A 22,161-nucleotide genomic window follows, 5' to 3' on the forward strand; every position below is an offset into this window, starting at 1 on the left:
GCGAGACGACGTTCCGGGAGCCGTTAGGAGGGGGCGGGGCCACACAAACAGACAGACGCAGAAGCCTCAAGCGCCCGGAAGTGGCTCGCTAAGGGAGGAGGTGCTTGGCCGCAGCGGCGCCTGCGCGTTGCAGTCGGACGGCGCCTCCGCTTCCGTCCGTGGCTCCGCAAGCGGCCGTAGCAGGTACCGTAATGGGCGGACGAGAAGCGCAGACGGTTTTGTCTTTCCTTCCTCTCCGTCGTCCTCGGCCTCCTCTTCAGCGTCTCCCGCGCAGCTCCCGCTTGATTCCACAGGTGCCCCCCACGCCTCCTTTGGCCCTTGAGGAGAAAAGCGAGCGGGGATAATCAGGGTTTCCCAAACGCTGGGTGTCCAGCTGCTGGTGGACTACAGTTCCCATCTCCCCCGGTCGCTGGTCTTGCTAGCGAGGGATGATGGGAGTTGTAGTCCCTCCAAGAAAACAGCTGCGGACCCGAGGTTGGGACTCCCTGGGTTAAATCGTTCAAGCGCGCATGCGCGGACGGGGTTTCTTATCTGACCGGAGGCCCCTTTTGAAATACTTATTTTGCGTCGTCCTCTTTACCTGTAACAACGGAAGCTTCGGCCAGGCGAGAGAACGGTATTCGCGTGGCAGGCCCGGCCCTGCCTGGGAGCCAGAGCGCACCTGTCAACTTTTCCCTATTCTTGTGAGGAATCCTATTCGGAATAAGGGAATTTCCCTTTAAAAAGGGAAAACGTTGACAGCTGTGAGCCAGAGGAGGAGGAGGAGGAGGGTGCCTCTGTCCATGCGCAGAGTGCATAAGGGCAGTGATGCTGAACAGGCAGGCTTGCGTGTTCCCTTCTGCGCAAAATGGGGAGTCAGGCCCGGGTGAAAGCAACCGGAGTCCAAACTGAAGGGCATCTCAAAACAAAAGCTCGTTCTCTTCTTTATCGAGCTCGATGAAAGTCAAATATCGCTGAAATGTTAGCATTGATTTAAAAAATACTGCTTATAAATCCATGACCTTTTAACAAGTTTGCAAAAATATGGCATTTACAAAGACGTTCACTTCTAACATTCAAAGAAATTGTAGCTATGTGGTAACATTACACAAAATCAGGCCAGTCACAGGCACCTACGTCATGTGTTTGATGTTACAGAACAGCTGTGCCTAAATAGTAAAATATGCCTGATTGTTGTTTTTTTTAATGGCAAGAGGCCCAATTCCCCCCTAGATTATGAGGCACTAGGGCTGCAGCCCACAACTCCGCCCATTGTACATCTGGCACTGCTGAGAGTTTAAAACTAGCTACTCCAGTGCTTTCTTCCCCAGCAGCTGTGTTCCTGCAGTGGTGATCTAGATCGCCTTCCGTCCCCCTTGAACAAAATGAGTCCATGTACTGCTCTCCCCATCCCTCCCATATTCCTATTCTGATAGGCTGAAGGGAAAGGTACTGCCTAGTTGCTTCCCCACTAACCTACTTACAGTGGTACCTCGGGTTACGAACTTAATTCGTTCTGGAGGTCCGTTCTTAACCTGAAACTGTTCTTAACCTGAAATTAATGGGGCCTCCCACTGCTGCCGCGCCACCGGAGCACGATTTTTGTTCTCATCCTGAAGCAAAGTTCTTAACCCGAGGTACTATTTCTGGGTTACAGAGTCTGTAACCTGAAGCGTCTGTTACCTGAAGTGTATGTAACCTGAGGTACCACTGTAGTTGATCACTTGCTACAATAATGTCAGCACACAAACTGAACACTCCACGTCGTTCAGCTGGTGGCATGAAGCAGGCTGTTGTGTGTGCTCTTTTTTTTTCCAAAAAATGAAAACTTCAGTTCATAAGAAAACTCTCTGATTAAATTGCCTAAAAGCCTTTGTTGTGCAACAAGGCTAAGGGTAGCTGCAACAAAAGAAACTTTAAAAAAAAAAATCTGCAAACTTTATCTGTTTTTGATGCAACTGGTACTCACAGTCTCACTATGTCATATTGTAATATTCAGATCTCAATCCACAGGCTGCAGCTTAACAGCTGCCACTTCGGCAAGAAATAATAATGTTACGTGCCAAGAATGGACTTCTGCGCCTCTGGCCCTCCTGTTACAGGAATGAAGCAGGGCCACACCTTCGTGAGCAGTTTTGGCGTTCGCTCCATGAACAGGTACTCCACCCAGAGTGGGCAGCCATGGCCAAAAAGCAGTTAAAGGGCAAGAATCCAGAGGAGCTCATATGGCACACCCCAGAAGGAATCGCCATCAAACCATTGTACTCTACTCGGGACACAAAGGACTTTCCTGAGGAACTACCTGGGGTCAAACCCTTCACCCGTGGTCCTTACCCTACCATGTATACCTATAGGCCTTGGACCATCCGCCAGTATGCTGGTTTCAGTACTGTTGAAGAAAGCAATAAATTCTACAAGGACAACATCAGGGGTGAGACACAGGGCTAAGGGAATGGGGGGGGGGGATATTGTCTAGGGCAGGCTTCCTCAACCCCGGTCCTCCAGATGTTTGGAGACTACAATTCCCATCATCCCTGACCACTGGTCCTGCTAGCTAGGGATCATGGGACTTGTAGGCCAAAAACATCTGGAGGGCTGAGGTTGAGGAAGCCTGGTTTAGGGCTGCAGTCATAACCCCACTAACCTGGGAGTAAGCCCCATTGAATTCAGTAAGACTTACTTCCGAGTAGGCATGGTTAGGATTGCACTGGAGTTTTGGGACCAAAGTATTTCATGTATAACTGTGAGAGCAATCCTAGGCATGCATACTTAGAAGGAACCCAGGACACGTCTTCTAAGTAGCTATGGATAGGATTCTGCTGTAAGATTGCATCACTGTGCACCCTTATTTGGGAGTGGGGAGCACTGAGTTTGATGTGCAGGATCAGGCATATAGTTTATAAGGGTAGGTCTGGAAGCAGAATATTTGATCACTTGCAGATTCTTATATTAGCTCTCAGTGGTCAGTTTTTTAGTTAGAAACTACTGCTAACATTTATTGTATGATTCTTGTTCAAATGCTGCCAGAAGATTGTGATTCAGTCTGACTCTTAATTAAGATGTGTAATATTAGGGGGTTTTATTTTAACTCTTTTGTTATTAATCTTTCTTTTATGAGACCAGCTGGCCAGCAGGGTTTATCCGTTGCTTTTGATCTGGCAACTCACCGCGGATATGATTCAGACAACCCCCGAGTCCGTGGAGATGTTGGAATGGCTGGAGTTGCCATTGATACAGTAGAAGATACCAAGATACTTTTTGATGGGATTCCTTTGGAGAAGATGTCCGTTTCAATGACAATGAACGGGGCAGTAATTCCTGTCCTAGCTACGTTCATCGTAACTGGGGAGGAACAAGGAGTGCCACAATCCAAGCTCACTGGGACAATACAGAATGATATACTGAAAGAATTCATGGTTCGAAATACATATATTTTCCCTCCAGAACCATCAATGCGGATAATTGCTGACATATTTCAATATACATCAAAGGTATTATTTGCTTTAATATCCATTAATTATCATTACAGTGGTGCCTCGCAAGACGAAAAGAATCCGTTCTGAGTCTCTTCGTCTAGCGGTTTTTTTCGTCTTGCGAAGCAAGCCCATTGACGGATTAGCGGATTAGCGCTATTAGCGGCTTTAAGCAGCTTTAAGCGGCTGATCGGCTTAGCAGATAAGCAGATAAGTGGCTTAGAAAAAGGGGGGGAGGGGGAAAAACCCGCAGGAACTCGCAAGACATTTTCGTCTTGCGAAGCAAGCCCATAGGAGATTCGTTTTGCGAAGCACCTCCAAAACGGAAAACTCTTTCGTCTAGCAAGTTTTCCATCTTGCGGGGCACCACTGTACTATGTGTAGCATTCATAGGTTGAATTTTGTAGAACAAAGCTGTATACTTTTTTATTGCAGCACATGCCCAAATTTAATTCTATTTCCATCAGTGGATACCATATGCAAGAAGCTGGAGCCGATGCGATTTTGGAATTAGCTTACACTATAGCAGATGGCTTAGAGTACTGCAGAACTGGACTCCAGGCTGGTCTCACTATTGATGAATTTGCACCAAGGTACATCTTTGTCAGAGTGAATCTAGTTTTTAATTTCAAGACTGGGCTCTGGTTCCAATGTATAAAATGGTTTGATGCTATAGCAAGGGATGTACAAACCTTTTGTTCTCCTTATGTCGGAATCTGCTCTGGAAGGTTCCCTCAGTCCCCTGGAAGAGATCTTGAAGGAGGGACTTCAGAAGTTCCATTGCACAAGTGGAAGCCTGTTGCTTGAAATGGAACAACAGTGTTAGATACAACCCACCATTTCCAACCCCAGGATGAATGTGGCCATCTGGTGGCTTCATGGGATTGATCTATTAGCCATGCCTGTTGGTTGTGATCAGAACTTTCTGTGAATGTACTCTTGAAAACTCAGGCTGAAGGACACATCTTTCAATTTTGGGTTCAAGAACATTGTTATTTATATGTACTGTATAATCCATAGTGTAATTTGTTCCTTATTCTACTCTGTTAAGACCATTTGTTCTCTTATTCTAGGCTGTCTTTCTTCTGGGGAATTGGTATGAACTTCTACATGGAAATAGCCAAGCTAAGAGCCGGGAGGCGGCTTTGGGCTCATTTAATAGAGAAAATGTTTCAGCCCAAGGACACCAAATCACTTCTCCTTCGAGCTCATTGTCAGACTTCTGGGTGGTCACTAACTGAGCAGGTAGGAATCCCATTTTAATTATCTACCCCAAGCGTAGTAAATATAGTGGTGCATGCTCACAGATAATAAAGCAGTAGCCTTTCTAACTCTGGGTGCCTTCGAACAGCTTCTGTTAAAAGGCCAAGAGAGGAAGGAAGGAAGAAGTAGCATTGACTACCTAATGTCATTACTAAATAAGATTTGCTCAACGTTCCTACATCCTGATATTTAATTAAAGTTATTTTAAATATACATGCAATTTAAATGTATTTAGATGTGTGGTTAAGAGTGGTGTACATATAGGAGGAAGTCATATTTAGATGGTCAGCAATTCTGAACAGTACAATTTCCGCCTCCAATCTCCACCAATGAAGGGGGTTAAGATAAGGCAAAAGGGACCCTTTGCCATCAGGGAAGGCTTCATTGCTGTGGCAGTCCTCTCTGCCCCAGTGGGGCAGGAATCTACCTCTGGCAGTGGCCTGTGGACAAGCCTCAAAATAGGGCATTTGAGGATAGGGACAGGACATTGGTAGGTTCGGATCAGCTGGATTCAAGTTTCTGTGAATCCCCTGAGAGGCCCAATTTTGGAGCCTCAAAGCTACAGCAGCAAAAAAGTAAAGGTAGGGGAGCCCAGTTTTTTTTAATTGCTAATCTACTGCATTCTGTATATTGATGTACTATATTCTTTACAAATGCTCTGGTTTTTCTTCTAGGATCCTTATAATAACATCATCCGCACTACAATTGAGGCAATGGCAGCTGTTTTTGGCGGTACTCAGTCCTTGCATACAAATTCATTTGATGAAGCTTTGGGATTGCCGACGGTGAAAAGTGCTCGAATTGCCCGGAATACCCAGATTATAATACAGGAAGAGTCTGGGATTCCTAAAGTCGCAGATCCATGGGGTGGCTCCTTTCTGATGGAATCTCTCACCAATGATCTCTATGAAGCTGCATTAAAGGTCAGTCTTTTGCTTTGAGGAGGGAGGCAGAGAGAAAAAGGAAGCTGGTAATTTTAAGCAGCCTTGCAAATAAGTCTGGAAAACTTATTAGCCTTTATATTTGCAGAGCGATCTAAACCCTTGATCCGCTGTGTTTGGGGTTTGGAAGGGACAGAAATGTTTCTCTGTCCTGCCCAGCTCAGCTACTTTCCATCATTGGTGAGGAGTGTCTCAGTGCACATCTGAACAGTGGGCAGGGAGAAGTTACCATCACTGGCTGGCAGAGTTGCCAACCCTGCTGTTCTCATGTGACTGCAGCAGATCCATTCTGGGCCTGTACCAGCCTGGGTGCTGGCATTGTGAAAGGATATTTTTCCCTCCCTCCTTCACACTGACTGGTCAGAGGTTTGGATTGATCTCTTGGGCAATCCAAACTTAGGCAATGCCTAAAATACGAGAATAGGGACGCGGGTGGCGCTGTGGGTTAAACCACAGAGCCTGGGGCTTGCCGATCAGAAGGTTGGCGGTTCGAATCCGCACTCCCATTCCGCACACCCCAGCTCCTGCCCACCTAGCAGTTTGAAAGCACGTCCAAGTACAAGTAGATAGGAACTGCTCTGGTGTGAAGCAAAACGGCGTTTCTGTGCGCTGCTCTGGTTCGCCAGAAGCGGCTTAGTCATGCTGGCCACATGATCCGGAAGCTGTATGCCGGCTCCCTCGGCCAATAAAGCGAGATGAGCGCCGCAACCCCAGAATCGTCCGCGACTGAACCTAATGGTCAGAGGTCCCTTTACCTTTACCTAAAATAAGAGAACTACATGCTTTCCAATTTACATACCGTCCTGATTAGCAGGAACAACATCTTGCTTGACTTAGGTGGGTAAACAAACAGCTATTCACTAACCTGGTTTTAAGAAATGCCATTTGGAAGGGTGAGCTCCTGATTGTTCCTTTGCAAGTGGAACTCCCTTCAGTGCTGTACAGTTCCTAAGGAATTTCCCAATGGGAACTACCCAGTGCATCGGGGAGGGGTTTGTTTTTTTGTTTTTGAAGCACCGAAACTGCTTGTAAAAGCAAGAGGGGGAACTCTGTGATCGTCAGCTGAAGGGCAGTATACAAATTTAATAACTAATAATAATAAAATAATGCTTTCAATGGAAACTGCTTTGTGTTTCAGGGCACACTCCCAGCACCAGTCAGCTGATTGGACTTGGGAGCATACCTTCAAAGGAGGTAGCTGTAACTGCCCATCAGCTGGGCAGTTTGCAACAATCCCCTTTGGACTTTGACACCAGAGTGTGAGAGTCTTAGGGAGCCAGCACACTGGCTGGATGCAGTTCCCCACCCCTGGTCTTAAATGGTTGCATTTCATCTGTCCCAGTTTTGTAAGTAGTTTCCTTGCAAATAGTGGGGTGAGAGAATGTTGCTTTAATGGTGATTGTAGTGCTAGACAGCCACATACTGAGAGTCATTAACAGTATCCAAATTTTGTTGTCTGGTTAGCTCATTAATGAGATTGAGGAAATGGGTGGGATGGCCAAAGCTGTAGCTGAAGGAATACCCAAACTTCGAATTGAAGAGTGTGCTGCTCGGAGACAAGCCAGGATTGATTCTGGTAAGGAAAATGGACACTATTTAAACCAGTGGCGTAGCGTGGGTTGTCAGCACCCGGGGCAAGGCAAGTAATTTGCGCCCCCTAACCCGTGGATTTGCGCCCCCTAACCCGTGGATTTGCGCCCCCTAACCATAACCCCCAGATGTTGCGCCCGGTGCGGCCGGCCCCCCCTGCACCCCCCACGCTACGCCTCTGATTTAAACACAACATACACTTACGTAACTGCGCAGCCTCAGTCTGCCAGACATATAGACAAGTATCAGTCTTGAACTTGAATACCTTTATTCATATATTAAGACTTAAGTTCCCGTAACTCTTAAAACTCTAGTCCAAAATTAGGAGAATGAAAATGTAGAATCCAAGTTGAATTTCAGCAACACTTGCTAGTAAGATAAGTCTGTCAGTGTATGAAATAAAATCCTTTGGAAACAGTAGTACAGTGGTACCTCTGGTTACAAATGGGACCAATTCTGGAGGCCTGGCCATATCCCAAAAATTTCGTAACTGGAGAACCGCTTCTGTGGACACGCGCGGCGGAGGTTACACAACACAAGGTACCACTATAGTTGCATTTGTTTTTTGCCTGTCTGAGCTAGACACCATACGTGAAACAATGGTTGGGTTCCAGTGAACTCTGCAACTAGTGCTGCAAGCCCAGGGGAAATTGTGTTTCTCATGCAGTCCCCATGCTGCATAATGAACCACCTACTAAAAGGGGGTGGGGGGCTTTCAAAAAGTATATTTTTGAACCGATTTTCATTGCCCTATACAAGTCCTCTGTTTCATAGGGGAATTGTGTATTTTCTGGCTGCTATAAGGGACATGGGTGGCACTATGGGTTAAACCACAGAGCCTAGGACCTGCCGATCAGAAGGTCGGCGGTTTGAATCCCCGCGACGGGGTGAGCTCCCGTTGCTCGGTTCCTGCTCCTGCCCACCTATCAGTTCAAAAGCACGTCAAAGTGCAAGTGGATAAATAGGTACTGCTTCAGCGGGAAGGTAAACAGCGTTTCCGTGCGCTGCTCTGGTTTGCCAGAAGCAGCTTAGTCATGCTGGCCACATGACTCGGAAGCTGTACGCCGGCTCCCTTGGCCAGTAAAGCAAGATGAGCGCCGCAACCCCAGAGTTGGCCACGACTGGACTTAATGGTCAGGGGTCCCTTTACCTTTTATATGAGTATCTTGCCTGTGACTTCATGTTGCACAGCTATTTCTGTTAATAGCATCCACTGTTTCTTACGTTGTTCATGGGTCCCATTGACTTTGGCTTTTCTGTATTTGAGGTTTCCTCTCCTTTGCAATACAGATCGCGACACGTTCACTTGTGTGGAAGCATTGCAGTTTTTACGTGCATGCAAGCTGAAAATCTTAGCTACCTAAATTAAAATTTGAATGCGGTTGGTGAAAAAGCTTTCAGGTTGTGTTTTTCTTTTTAGAAATCTGACTTCATGTCGCGGCTTGATAGAAACTTGTTTTATGTTGTCAGTTTCTGAAATTTATTTTAAATCCTTAACGTTTGGGAAATACCCAGGTTCTGAAGTAATTGTCGGAGTGAATAAATACCAGTTGGAAAAAGAAGAGACTGTTGAAGTTTTGGCAATTGATAACACTTCAGTCCGTAACAAACAGATTGAAAAACTTAAAAAGGTATGTGTTAGAGATTTAATAGGTGAAGTAATATTGACATTGTAAATCAGCATACAGTGTTATTTTATATTTGTGTCAAACCATATTACAGTTAAGAATACTTCTTAATATGCTTAGGATCACTTTGACCGATTGAAATAATATGCATTTTCCATATTGCGTGCTCTCTCTCTCTCTCTCTCTCTCTGAGACAAAATAGCATTTTAATAATGTTCTCTACTCCCTTCTTTCCTGAAGCCCCTCTCTTGTCCTGTCTATCTATGTCTTGTAGCTGGGGAAACCCAGCCAGATGAGTGGGGTATAAATAATATGTTGTTGTTGTTGTTGTTGTTGTTGTTGTTGTGTGTTGATAGCTATTTAAAAAATTACATACTTTAATTGCTCACAAATATAGTATAACACTTCAGAAGCTGAACAATTGACAAAGTCAAAGGCAGTGGCTTATTTCAGTCATAGCTGGAGGTTGTATAGCTAATATCCTGTTTGGGCTTTTTTACCAGAATAGGCAAATACATTATCAAACTACGATTGTTGATTTTGAACATTCCTGATTTTCATAAAGAAAGCTTTGTTGCTTTTTGTTTCTGGACCCTTCATTTTATTTTAAAAGTTACCACCTTCCTAAATTGACTGCTAGAATTGTGTTAGAAAACTGTACTAAAACTGTTTAGTTTGCAGGCTGAACTGCATCCTCCCAACACACACACACACACACACACACACATACACACATACACACATATATATTGGACAGGTGATTAATTAGCATTGATGGTCAGGGTGTAATTTTTAGAACTAAATAACGGCATGTGTGTGCAATGCCTGGGTTTGTTCTTTTTCAGTGATAGCAGATGTCAGCAAAGTTCCCTCATTGGGAACCTCTTAGACGCAAACAGTGAATCTGCATCTCTGTGAGGGTTTCCTATTTTGGGGCTTCAGAGCATATCTGTTTGCATTATATCAAAGGCAATGAGTGATATTTCCTTTAAGTTTCAGGAGTGACATTTATGGCAAGATAGATAAACTGCTGGCACCAAGGAGATGTGCTGATATAGGTCTTATTGAAGCTGGTAATCTAATAAATATTGATTACATGAGTCCTCTTCAAATTCTTTTTTACAAAACAGTCTCTATTACTTACTTACTCATTTACTTTGATTATTTATATCCCACCCTATAACCAAAGCTCTCTGTGTGGCTTACAATATAAAAACAGCACAAATTGTATAAAAGGGACAACTTGAGCAGAACCAGGGAGCCCTATAGAATTATGCTGCAAACAGTTCTTGGCTGTTGTCAAGTTTTGCTTTTGTGTCTTTCCTTGAAGGTGAAAGCTTGCAGAGATGAAGTTGTAGCGCAGCGTTGTCTTGCTGCCCTGTCAGAATGCGCCGGCACAGGCCAAGGCAATTTGCTGGGCCTAGCAGTGGAAGCAGCACGTGCCAGGTATGGGGGGAAATACTGTGCATTTAACCCAAGGGTGGTTCAGAGCATCTCTCTAAGGCTCTGTACTAACTCCCTGTGGCCTTCTCTGGCAGCGCATAAGTAATGTGTGTGACTAGAGAGATGTTTTCAGTGGTGGAAAGGCCCAGATTTAAAAGGCATTCAGCTGTGAACCTCACTATGGGAAGTCAGTCTCTCAGCCTGATTTCCTTCACTGAGGGGCAAAGGGGTGGGAATTATGAGGCTAAATCATCACAGAGTTCTTTGCAGGAAAACTGGGAGAAAAATCCAACAAATTTTTAACTAAATAAAACCCAAATAAATATCTAAGGGAGGAGGGAAGCCAGAAGCAGCCATAACAAATATTTTGCTCCTTTATATTCTCAGTGGAGCATTTCATAGAATAGAATCATAGAATCATAGAGTTGGAAGAGACCACAAGGGCCATCGAGTCCAACCCCCTGCCAAGCAGGAAACACCATCAGAGCACTCCTGACATATGGTTGTCAAGCCTCTGCTTAAAGACCTCCAAAGTAGGAGACTCCACCACACTCCTTGGCAGCAAATTCCACTGTCAAACAGCTCTTACTTTCAGGAAGTTCTTCCTAATGTTTAGGTGGAATCTTCTTTCTTGTAGTTTGGATCCATTGCTCCGTGTCCGCTTCTCTGGAGCAGCAGAAAACAACCTTTCTCCCTCCTCTATGTGACATCCTTTTATATATTTGAACATGGCTATCATATCACCCCTCAACCTCCTCTTCTCCAGGCTAAACATGCCCAGCTCCCTTAACCGTTCCTCAGAGGGAACGTTTCCAGGCCTTTGACCATTTTGGTTGCCCTCCTCTGGACACGTTCCAGTTTGTCAGTGTCCTTCTTGAATTGTGGTGCCCAGAACTGGACACAGTACTCCAGGTGAGGTCTGACCAGAGCAGAATACAGTGGCACTATTACTTCCCTTGATCTAGATGCTATACTCCTATTGATGCAGCCCAGAATTGCATTGGCTTTTTTAGCTGCCGCGTCACACTGTTGGCTCATGTCAAGTTCAAGACTGCTGTGGGGAGAATGACTGGGAAGTCAGGGTCCACAAGCCCCATTGTATGTGCTTAGCTTTGGGTCCAACTAAGGCATCTCCTAGGAGCGTTTAGCGTAGCTCTACTGAACATTAATACACCATTCTAACTTCCGATAGGGGACGCGGGTGGCGCTGTAGTGTAAACCACAGAGCCTAGGGCTTGCTGATTGGAAGGTCGGCAGTTCGAATCCCCGCGACGGGATGAGCTCCCATTGCTTGGTCCCAGCTCCTGCCAACCTAGCAGTTTGAAAGAACGTCAAAGTGCAAGTAGATAAATAGGTACCACTCCGGCGGGAAGGTAAATGGCGTTTCCGTGCGCTGCTCTGGTTCGTCAGAAGAGGCTTAATCATGCTGGCCACATAACCCAGAAAAACCGCCTGCGGACAAACGCCGGCTCCCTCGGCCAGTAAAGCAAGATGAGCGCCGCAACCCCAGAGTCGTCTGCAACTGGACTTAACTGTCAGGGGTCCCTATATTCCCCAATATTGTGGAATTGGGGAAAGTTGAGATTATGTTTGCTGTGCTTAGATTATTGTAATATGAAACTATTGTGACAAGTGCCATTGAAATAGGTGCTGAGTTTTTATTTCTTTTTGTTGAGGTGTGTTTACTCAACCTTAATGTTTGGGCTGCATATATTTTTTCAGATGTACAGTTGGTGAAATAACAGATGCAATGAAAAAGGTGTTTGGTGAGCACAAAGCCAGTGACCGCATGGTGAGTGGAGCTTACCGTCAGGAGTTTGGGGAGAGTGACGAAATTACTCAAGCAATCAACAGGTAAGGTGTGCTGTTTCTGTGGATTAAATCAGATGGTGTGCTATCAGGCTTCCAAATTTTTGCATGCTACAAACGTATGTCCCATCTCACTTCCAAAGTTTTAGAATATTTAAACTATACAGTAGTTTGTATTTCACAGAATTTCTTACACTTCTCAAATTTACTGCACTAATGCTAGTTCCTGTCATCTCAAGGATTTCCGCTGTGCCCTCTTCCCTCCAGAGCAGATTGAGGGGGGCACAAGAGGCAGAGGGGGGAAGCCCGTCTCACAGGTGAAAATCCTAGCGCTGATGGGAGGTATTCATTTGATACTGCCCTCTGTAATTTCTGCATTTCTTTTATCTTCTCCATTTTTAATTGGGGGATTACATTCTTTTATCCACTTTATAAGCCAATCATTTTTACTTAATAAATGTTCTTCCAAATTTTATAAAGTCAAACAATTACCTTATAGCTATTACCTCTTTGCACATGTCTAAAATGGGTGGGTTTTGTTTTGTTAATGCTGGGTTTTCAACCTTACTATGTTAGTTATGTTTGTTATTCAGGTTTGTTCTGCAAATTCGCTGTATTTATTAATGGGTTATGGGAAGTATTGTAAACTAGACATTTAACAAAATAAACTCATCACCTTTAATTTAAGGCTGTGGATGATGAGGAGAACCTGATAAAATACCAGGCTGCGTTCAAGGTGTTACCAGTAGTATATAAGCCCTTAACACCTTGGGAGCAGTTCACCTGCAAGGTTGCTTTAACCCATATTTTCCCACTCAGCCACTTCATTCTGCAGAACTGGCATGGTTACGGGTACCACATAATACTTGTTAATAATAATATCCTTCAGCGTAGCCACATCTGCGTTTGGGAACTCCTTTCCTACTGACATCAGGCAAGCACCTCTGTTACTCTGTTTGGTAAAAACATGCTTGTTTTGAGAGACCTACCCAAGAGAATGGTGGTGTGTGTTTTAATCTGTGTTTAGCGTATTGCCGATTTTATTTTTTCTATGTTTTTAAAAGGTTCTTTTTAGTACTTTTTACTGATAATTTTATTGCTTTTATGAAATAAATAAAGCAAGCTCAGCATAATTTTGCATCTAGGAATCACTAGAATTTTTTTGTGTTATTTTAATGTATTCCCTGTTTTTCCTTTTGTTCCTGATTTGATTCAATATCATCATTACCAAATGGAAGGTAAATGAGAGAGAGAGAGATTATAAAATTTCCATATACACATAAAACTCCATACTACTAATAGAATTCAAATGCATATAGATAAATCTTTAAAAATGGAAGACTTTTTTGTTGTAGTCACAGCTGTCAAGATACCCTTAAAAATGTTACTTCAACTGTCTGCAACTTACAAAAGCAAATTCTAAATTCAGAGTTAACAAGTTTGTGGAACGTGAAGGTCGGAGACCACGTCTTCTTGTGGCAAAAATGGGCCAGGATGGCCATGACAGAGGAGCCAAAGTGATTGCTACGGGATTTGCTGACCTTGGGTTTGATGTGGATATAGGCCCACTCTTCCAGGTATTTAGTCTCTTCCATTCAAATTTTTGTTTGTTTGTTTGCTTGCTTGCTTGCTTCTCCTAGCAATTAAAATGTCTGACACTTGAATAAAGGATAGTTAAAGGTAAAGGGACCCCTGACCGTTAGGTCCAGTCACGGACGACTCTAGGGTTGCGGCGCTCATCTCGCTTTACTGGCCGAGGGAGCCGACGTTTGTCCGCAGGCAGTTTTTCCAGGTCATGTGGCCAACATGACTAAACCACTTCTGGCAAAACCAGAGCAGTGCACGGAAACGCCATTTACCTTCCCGCCAGAGCAGTACCTATTTATCTACTTTGACGTGCTTTCGAACTGCTAGGTTGGCAGGAGCTGAGACTGAGCAACGGGAGCTCACCCGTCATCTGTAGGAATGGTTTTATTTATTTTTTGAATATATTTTTGTACTTTATATTTTTGTACACAGCTTTGAGGGCCTCGGGCTTTTAAGCAATTTATTAATTTGTAAAATGATTTTGTAAAAAATACATGCAGCTATTGTTTCAATTTCCTGTTCGCACCAAAGGTAACAACCAAAATATGTTGTACTGGGATGATTTTACAGATTCCCGAGTTGGAAGATGCAGTGGGTTAGGTGGCTATGTTCCTCTCTCTACTCTTTCTGGGCACCCATACAGTGGTACCTCGGGTTAAGTACTTAATTCGTTCCAGAGGTCCGTTCTTAACCTGAAGCACCACTTTAGCTAATGGGGCCTCCCACTGCCGCCGCATCACCGCCAAGCAATTTCTGTTCTCATCCTGAAGCAAAGTTCTTAACCCGAGGTACTATTTCTGGGTTAGCGGAGTCTGTAACCTGAAGCGTATGTAACCCGAGGTACCAATGTATTGTCTAACCTAGATGCCAGTAGCATGCTGGTGTCTGTGTTTTTTTGTCGCTCTATGAAAAAAGAAGCATGGGTCTGCATGCAGTGTTTGGTTTTATGCATTCTTGTTTCCCATATTGTTTGACACTTCCTTTGCTTTCTCTTCCTAGACACCCCGTGAAGTGGCCCAGCAGGCGGTAGATGCGGATGTGCATTGCGTGGGGGTGAGCACCTTGGCTGCTGGCCACAAAACGCTTGTTCCTGAACTCCTCAAAGAGCTGCATGCCCTTGGCCGCCCCGACATTCTCGTCATGTGTGGAGGCGTCATCCCTCCCCAGGTACTGCGCACCACCATCACAAGATAGCTTGTTGTGAGATGATTAAATTGTTCCCAGTGAGGTGGGGTCTCCATCTACTTTCTCCTCCTCCTCCTCCTCCTCCTCCAGGCAAATGATGAACACCACTGAAAGGCTTTTAAAGTAACATCTAGCTATTGAAATGTGGAAATCCTTCAGCAAATTTTGGAAGGCTTTGTAGTTTATAGGTTTAGGGTTCACAGAACAACGCAGTTGAAAAGCAGCCTCCCAAAAGCTTTCTAAAACTGCCAATATAATCAAATAATTTAAAAATCACTTTTTAAAGTTAAAAATATTCATAAACATTTTAAGAAATGAAGAAAAAAAGGGACTAGTTTCCTTTACTGACATAGAAAATATATAATTTTTTCTTCTTCCGGAGTTTGTTTTTTTCCAGGGGGTGGTGGGGCGTTATAAACAAGAGTAATGTTATACAAATGAGTACAGTGGTACCTCGAGTTACAAACGCTTCAGGTTACAAACTCCGTTAACCTGGAGTTACCTCAAGTTGAGAACTTTGCCCCAGGATGAGAATGGAAATTGTGTGTCGGCGGCGCAGCAGCAGCAAAAAGCTCCATTAGCGAAAGCACACCTCTAGTTAAGAACAGTTTCAGGTTAAGAACAGACCTCCGGAAAAAATGAAGTTCGTAACTAGAGGTACACTGTACCAAGTTTTCTTATGTCATTTGCATATCACAAAAATAGCATAATAAATGTGGGGAAATATCCAGAACATATGTTTCATTATTAGTGGTCAGTGTAGACATTCTTGGTTCATGAATGGGTTTAAACAGTTAGGAAGAAGGGAAGAAAGGGCTGGAGGGGGAAATGGCAAGTGGAGTGGGGTAGAATTTGCTTTTCTGCTTCGAATCTCTTGACCTTGGTATACGGTAATTGTTACACCTGGCAAAAGATTCGTATAGAGCCACAAGTCTCTGGTTGTCTTGGAGCAGAGGTGAAAATGTTCCCCACTTTTGATGATTTCATTCTTTATGTTAGATAGGAGCAGAGATTGTTTGAACCTGTAGTCACTAGGACTTTGCACACATGGCGAGGTTTGCGTAGGCGAGAGCATCACTGCTTTCCCCCCATAGCTAGCATACTAAGTTATTTTCCCTTCTCCATGTTCCCTTCTCCTCCTGACCTGCCATTGCTAAACTCTGCTCTTTGAGCATGTGTTCTGCAGAATTTTACTTTACAAAGTTTGCATGCATGTTTTATGTCTTGTTTTTCTCCTGCACAGGATTATGACTTCTTGTATGACTCTGGTGTTTCCAATATATTTGGCCCTGGAACCCGAATCCCAAAGGCAGCTGTCCAAGTTCTTGAAGATATTGAGAAATGCTTGGATAAGAGGCAGCAATCTGTGTAAACTTCTGTCTCATAACAAACTTTGTATCTCATGGTGAATTTTATAGTTTGTGTTGATGCATTGTGATCTGTTGATAAAAAGAAGGAATTTTTGCGAAATCATCTGCAATGTCTGGTGTTGCCTTATGCTTTCTAAGAAAGTGGGAAATTATCTGCAATATTATTACATACATATGTAAAATCTATCAAAGAATCTAAATGAAATGAGTAAATTTTGCATATAAGACTGCATTATATCTGAAATACACTTCAGATCTTTGGAAATGCAAATTACAATTTAAAATAAATGTTACTGATACAGAAAGGTGGTGAAATTTTGTCCTGCTGTTTCATACTGTTTGTTCACATGCCTCTTGCCCTTTTGGTCCAGTCTCGTTGCCCTAGCTTTGTTTGTCAGATTGACAAATATCCATTTCCTACCCCTGGTAGTTCTGTGACCTCACGAATCCTTTACTGAGATGACATGCACAAGACAAGTAGAGCCACCCTTTTATGAAAAGTCCATTTTTTGTAATGTTCTAGCTCAACAGCCTTAAGAGAAGTATCAAAGGGGGAGGTGTTAACAGCCCGTTAAGCAAAGGTCTTTTCTTATTCTTCAAGACGCCTGTGCCTCTTGAGACTCCCATCAGTGACACCTGAGCTCAGCATCCCATACAGTCCAACAAAAGCACAAAAACAAATGCCAAGTTCACTAACATTACAATCTCTTTTAATTGCATAAGTACCTCCTCTACCAGCTATTAATATAGCAAATTCTAATTTAGTCCATGTGTTCAAAATTCCTTGAGATTCCTCATTTCTTGCTGGCAGGTCTTTTTTTAAAAAACAGAGACCTCAGAATTATCCTGCAAGCAGTTTATTATAAACTTCCTAGGAATTACTGCCCTTGCAGTGCTTCCCTGGGAGATTTCATGATCTGGACTTTGGAGCAACGTTTTCAAATAAGACTTCTGCAGCTGCAGCAGATGGATTTGGAACTTCTCCACTGTCTGTCTTTCTGAATGAAGAAATGTGTGCATTATCCCATCCTGACCAAATCACTGACACATGGCAATTGGTGGTATGCTTGGTGCTAAAGTAAACTTTCTGACTACAGCAGCACCGGAGGCACTTAAGTTTTGCTGAAAGTATAGTAAATGAAAAGGGTTGTGGGCTGTTGAGGGTTTAGCAAAAAGACATGGCAACATTCACTGGAGTGAAATATTGACCAGAAGCTGACTGCGGCATATGGTGTCCATGCGCTGAAGAATCCCACACTGATCAGTACAGCCATCTGTAAAAACAACCACTTATAATTAGTTACTGGCTGGCTTTTTATATTTTCTCCTTCTCTATCTGTTTTTTCAAATCGGTGAGAGAGAAATGAAGGATTAGTGCTTCAACATTTAAGAGATATTTAAACAATTGGCTCTTGCTTTTATTTTAGGCTGTCCATTCATTTTATCCTAAGACCCAAAAGCAGTATGCTCTGCAGTACAGCAGCCCTCCAGCAGAATAAAATAACACAAGATCAGGATAAGACATTAAGAACAGCATCCTTTGTGTTTATCAGATGCTTTACATCATAATGGAATGTCACCTGGTTCAAATTATAGTCCTATAGAAAAAAATATGCCAGGACCTCAGCATCTCATACAATAGCAATATATATACCACATGCTTCCTCTATGAGCCCATGTATTGCAAGATCTGAGAGTCTTACAGTATACAGGTTCATCATTAAGTTAGTCCCCAGTATGTATGTGGCTGGGAAAACCCAACCAGATGGGTGGGGTATAAATATTTTGAATATGAATATTATTTCGCATTAATAAAATAAGCTTTCATACCAATGAATCTAACAACTGAAAAACAGAGGAGTTGCTCAATGTCTGCAACTCAAATGGGACACAAACCATACATGAAGGCAAAGACACACAAACAGCCCAGTCCATAGCATCCATAAGTGCTTTGGCATTTTCCCAATATTTTGACAATAATTTTCAATCTACAGGGACAGAATCAATGTCTGAGTCAAAGCAACACTGTGTTCCTATTGCTCTTTAAAATACAAAAATACTCTGCTCGCAACAACACAGACCCACCAATGTCAACTTCTTCTCCAGCTTTGCTGCATCTGAAGACCTGTTGAAGTTCTGCATCTCATGACAGGTATTATGAACCTTTCAGGCTATACCCAAGTAACAGATGGTGATGGTAATTGCTGGCAGAATGGTACAGATCCTACAGATGACTTACTGGGTTACACATTAGGGAGAGCTTTTCTAAATAAAACATCTTCAAGAAGACACCTAAACATTATGATGCTAGGCACTTGTCTAATTCCAGCTGGGAATGGATTCCAGAGGGCTGGAGCTACACTACTAAAAGCCAATTTCTAGTACAACCTAAGCAAAATTCTGGCTCATGCAGCACTCTCAGCAGCGCCCCATCTGAGAATATAAAGGACTGTGGAAGAACCGATGGAAAGTATAAAGGAGAGTTTGGAAGAGATGGGGAAATTTGGAACCTTAGCAGGATTTAAATTGAACAAAGGGAAAACAAAAAATGATTGTCAAAAATTTAGACCAAGATAAGATTGAACTACTGCAACAAAGAACAGGGATTGAGGTGGCTAGAAAAGTTAAATACTTGGGAATATGGCTTTCTGGAAAGAACATCGATCTGTACCAAAATAACTACACCCCAGTATGGAATAGAATAAAAAAAGATATGGAGACCTGGGCCAGAATGAAATTATCGCTCTGGGGACGAATTTCAATGATTAAAATGATGGTGCTCCCCAAGCTGTTATTTCTGTTCCAAACTTTACCCATAATAAAAGGTACAAAAGATTTCAAAGATTGGCAAAAGGTGATCTCAAGATATGTCTGGGAAGGGAAGAAGCCCAGAATTAAATTTAAACTATTGACTGATATAAAAGAAAGAGGTGGCTTCTCCCTACCAGACATGAGACTGTACTATGAGGCAGCATGTTTGTGCTGGATAAAAGAGTGGGTAAAATTGGAGAATAACGAACTTTTAGACCTGGAAGGATTTAATAACAGATTTGGGTGGCACGCCTACCTCTGGTGTGACAAAAAGAGGGTTCATAAGGGGTTTGGTAACCATGTTTTCAGAGGCGCTCTAATAGAGGTTTGGGATAGATATAAGAATATATTAGAACCCAAAACTCCTCACTGGTTATCTCCGTTAGAGATAATGGGGGTAAAGAAAATCAACATGAGAGGAAAGTGGGGAAAATACGAAGAAATGGTGATAAATGAAGGAGGAAAGTGGAAAGTAAAACCATATGACCAGGTTAAAGTCTTTACATATGATTGGTTGCACTATTTTCAGATTAATGAAATGTTCAAAAAGGAGGTGAAGGAAAGGGGTTATGAGGAAAAAGAGTCCAGATATCAAAAGGAGATAGTGAACAATGAATGTAAAAATCTGTCGAAAATGTATAAAATACTGCTGGAATGGAACACGAAGGACGAGGAAGTGAAATCAGTGATGGTCCAGTGGGTGAGGGATTTCGGTTACAATATCCAATTGGAGGATTGGGAAAGGCTATGGAAGGTGAACATAAAATTCACGGCCTGTACGCTTCTGAAAGAAAACATGATGAAGATGCTTTATAGGTGGTATATGACACCAGTGAGGTTGGCAAGAATGTACAAGGTAGACAACAAATGCTGGAAATGTAGACAGATAGAGGGGACATTTTACCATCAATGGTGGGAATGTAAAAAAATTAAAAGTTTTTGGGAGGAGATTTATAACGAAATGAAAAAGATGCTGAGATATACCTTTGTTAAAAGACCAGAAATCTTCCTATTGGGTATGGTAAGAAAAGACATAGAAAGAAAGGACCGCAAACTTTTTCAGTACGCGGCAACGGCCGCAAGAATGGTGTTAGCACAGAGATGGAAGCAGGAGGAGATTCCTACGGTGGAAGAGTGGAGAGAAAAATTGATAGAATATGTAGAACTGGATAAATTAACAGGGAAAATTAGATATGCCAAAGACCAAAAGTTTATTCAAGACTGGGGGAAATTTGTGGGGTATCTGGAAGACAACTGTGATGTAAGTACAACGCTAGTGGGGTTAAAAGAGGCACTGTAAAGAATCAATAAGTATTGTCGGTTACAAATAATGCAGGAAGGGTGGGATAACGGCAATATGTAAGAACGAAATGCGTATGAAAAGGAAAAACTACGAATGATTGTCAGTAACGTTGAAGGAAGTCCAAAATGGATAAGAATGTTATGATATGGATATAAATGTATAACTGGTTGAAAACCAATAAAATTTTTTAAAATGCAAAAAAAAAAAAAAAAAAAGAGAATATAAAGGAGCAAAATATGTGTTATGGCTGCTTCTGGCTTCCCTCCTCCCTTAGATATTCAGGTTTTATTTTTAAAATTATTATCTTTTTCTCCCAGTTTTCCTGCAAAGAACTCAGTGATGATTTAGCCTCATAATCCCCACCCCTTTGCCCCTCAGTGAAGGAAATCAGGCTGAGAGACTGACTTCCCATAGTGAGGTTCACAGCTTTTAAAATCTGGACCTTTCCACTGTTGGGTTGGAATAACGACAGACGAGTAGCAGGTGTCATGTGAGAGAGGGGTCTGCCGGGGCGAGCCCCGGGAACTCTCTTTTATTGAATATTACATGCATTGCCACGTATGTGCTGGTTGCTGATTGGTTAACACAAGTACAAAGCAAAGATTACATATAGGCATTAATCACCAATAGAAGAAAGGCTGGGAAAGGGAACACAGGGAACACGGAATTGGACAGGCATGAAAACCTCCTTAACTAATGATTGATATGGCAAGACTAAAACAATTACTAATGATTGATCATAACATGAAAGAATACAACAATCACGTTCCGTAGATGTGGTCAGCAATGCATTAAGAACAGGTCAGGGTATACTGTTTCATGAACTCAATGGGAACTGATCAGAACATTCCCAGACTCATGTGCAGAGGCAAAAACTTCCCAGCATTCCACCATCGAAAACATCTCTCTAGTCACACACATGGACCGACACATTCCTTATGCGCTGCCAGAGCAGGGCCACAGGGAGTTTTTTTCCTCCTCCTCCTCCTCTTCTTCTTCTTCTTCTTCTTCTTCTTCTTCTTCTTCTTCTTCTTCTTCTTTAATAAAAAGGAGACAAAAACCTTTACATGACCCTAGAATGAGTTCAGATTCTGTATCAATTAAGTGCCTCCAACTGCATACATGCTAATGACCTCAAAAAAAGGGGCACACAAATAAAAAAAGCACAAAAGTACACAGAGATCCCAAAGAACATATGGAAAGCATAAATGTTTTGGGAACAAGCTGATGGCATTTTATGCACCTTCCTCCCCTTTTGTCTTGTCATAACACAGTTTAGCACAAACATGACTCAAGAAAGCACAAATGTGGACTCAGGAAATGTAACTGGCAAGCAGGTCATGGGGAAAGCTTACCTTGAAGTTTAAAACAGTTATCAGAACTATCAAAAAGGTATAGCATACTCAATTACAAAGCTTTTTTTCTCAGTGGAAGGCTAAAAGAAAGAAATTCTAAAACTATCTACTGGCTTTACATTTGATGTTGCAAATATTTTACCAGTTGAAAGGAATGTGTCAGATTTCCCACTTCAATTCATAGCAGTAAACAATTATTACTTATTTAATAGGCTGGGGTGCTCTTGCTACCCGTAGTAGCATGCAGGTACTTGTAGAAAGAGATGGAATGGTATTTCTGTGACCCCCTATCGTATTCTAAGTACCATATTCTAAGCACCAAGGGCCATGCTTTAAAGTGTGAACCTGCTAAAGTAAATGTTACAATGATGATACTTCCCCCTTTAGGGCCAATACAACTGCCACAGGGAGTTAGTGCAGAGCC

At 42.7% G+C, this 22,161-nt stretch overlaps 2 protein-coding genes across 16 annotated transcripts in view; one reads left to right on the plus strand and one right to left on the minus strand.

The window, feature by feature from the left end:
- The first annotated feature begins 53 nt into the window (after window positions 1–53).
- MMUT (methylmalonyl-CoA mutase) lies at window positions 54–16,573 on the plus strand. Of its 4 annotated transcripts, none has more exons than XM_083495153.1 (13): window positions 54–183; window positions 1,993–2,410; window positions 3,103–3,470; window positions 3,888–4,045; window positions 4,526–4,697; window positions 5,390–5,638; window positions 7,121–7,232; window positions 8,762–8,877; window positions 10,205–10,320; window positions 12,040–12,171; window positions 13,556–13,703; window positions 14,713–14,880; window positions 16,142–16,573. In XM_083495153.1, the coding sequence occupies exons 2-13, from the start codon at window positions 2,032–2,034 to the stop codon at window positions 16,268–16,270; spliced, it is 2,247 nt and encodes a 748-aa protein (XP_083351279.1). In that variant the 5' UTR covers window positions 54–183; window positions 1,993–2,031; the 3' UTR covers window positions 16,271–16,573. The 4 variants fall into 4 exon arrangements, 3 of the variants coding, with proteins under 3 accessions (XP_083351279.1, XP_083351280.1, XP_083351278.1); XM_083495154.1 differs by having other exon boundaries at window positions 111–304; window positions 1,979–2,410; XM_083495152.1 differs by lacking the exon at window positions 54–183 and adding an exon at window positions 503–616.
- A 383-nt stretch (window positions 16,574–16,956) lies between these two features.
- Window positions 16,957–22,161, minus strand: part of LOC310703188 (uncharacterized protein) — a 61,946-nt gene continuing 56,741 nt past the window's right edge. For 4 of the 12 annotated variants that reach the window (XR_014523960.1, XR_014523962.1, XR_014523963.1 and 1 more), the window contains one exon: window positions 16,957–18,472. Coding sequence is in view for 1 of the 12 variants with exons in the window: in XM_083495347.1 (XP_083351473.1) it covers window positions 17,381–17,542 (162 nt within the window). In the remaining 11 variants the exon portion in view is untranslated. Of the gene's footprint in view, window positions 18,702–22,161 lie in introns of all 12 variants that reach the window. The other 8 variants (XR_014523961.1, XR_014523965.1, XR_014523966.1 and 5 more) reach the window with 5 other exon arrangements.

Source organism: Podarcis liolepis (assembly GCF_965112155.1).
Source record: "Podarcis liolepis genome assembly, chromosome: 3".
Classification (NCBI taxonomy): Eukaryota; Metazoa; Chordata; class Lepidosauria; order Squamata; family Lacertidae; genus Podarcis; species Podarcis liolepis.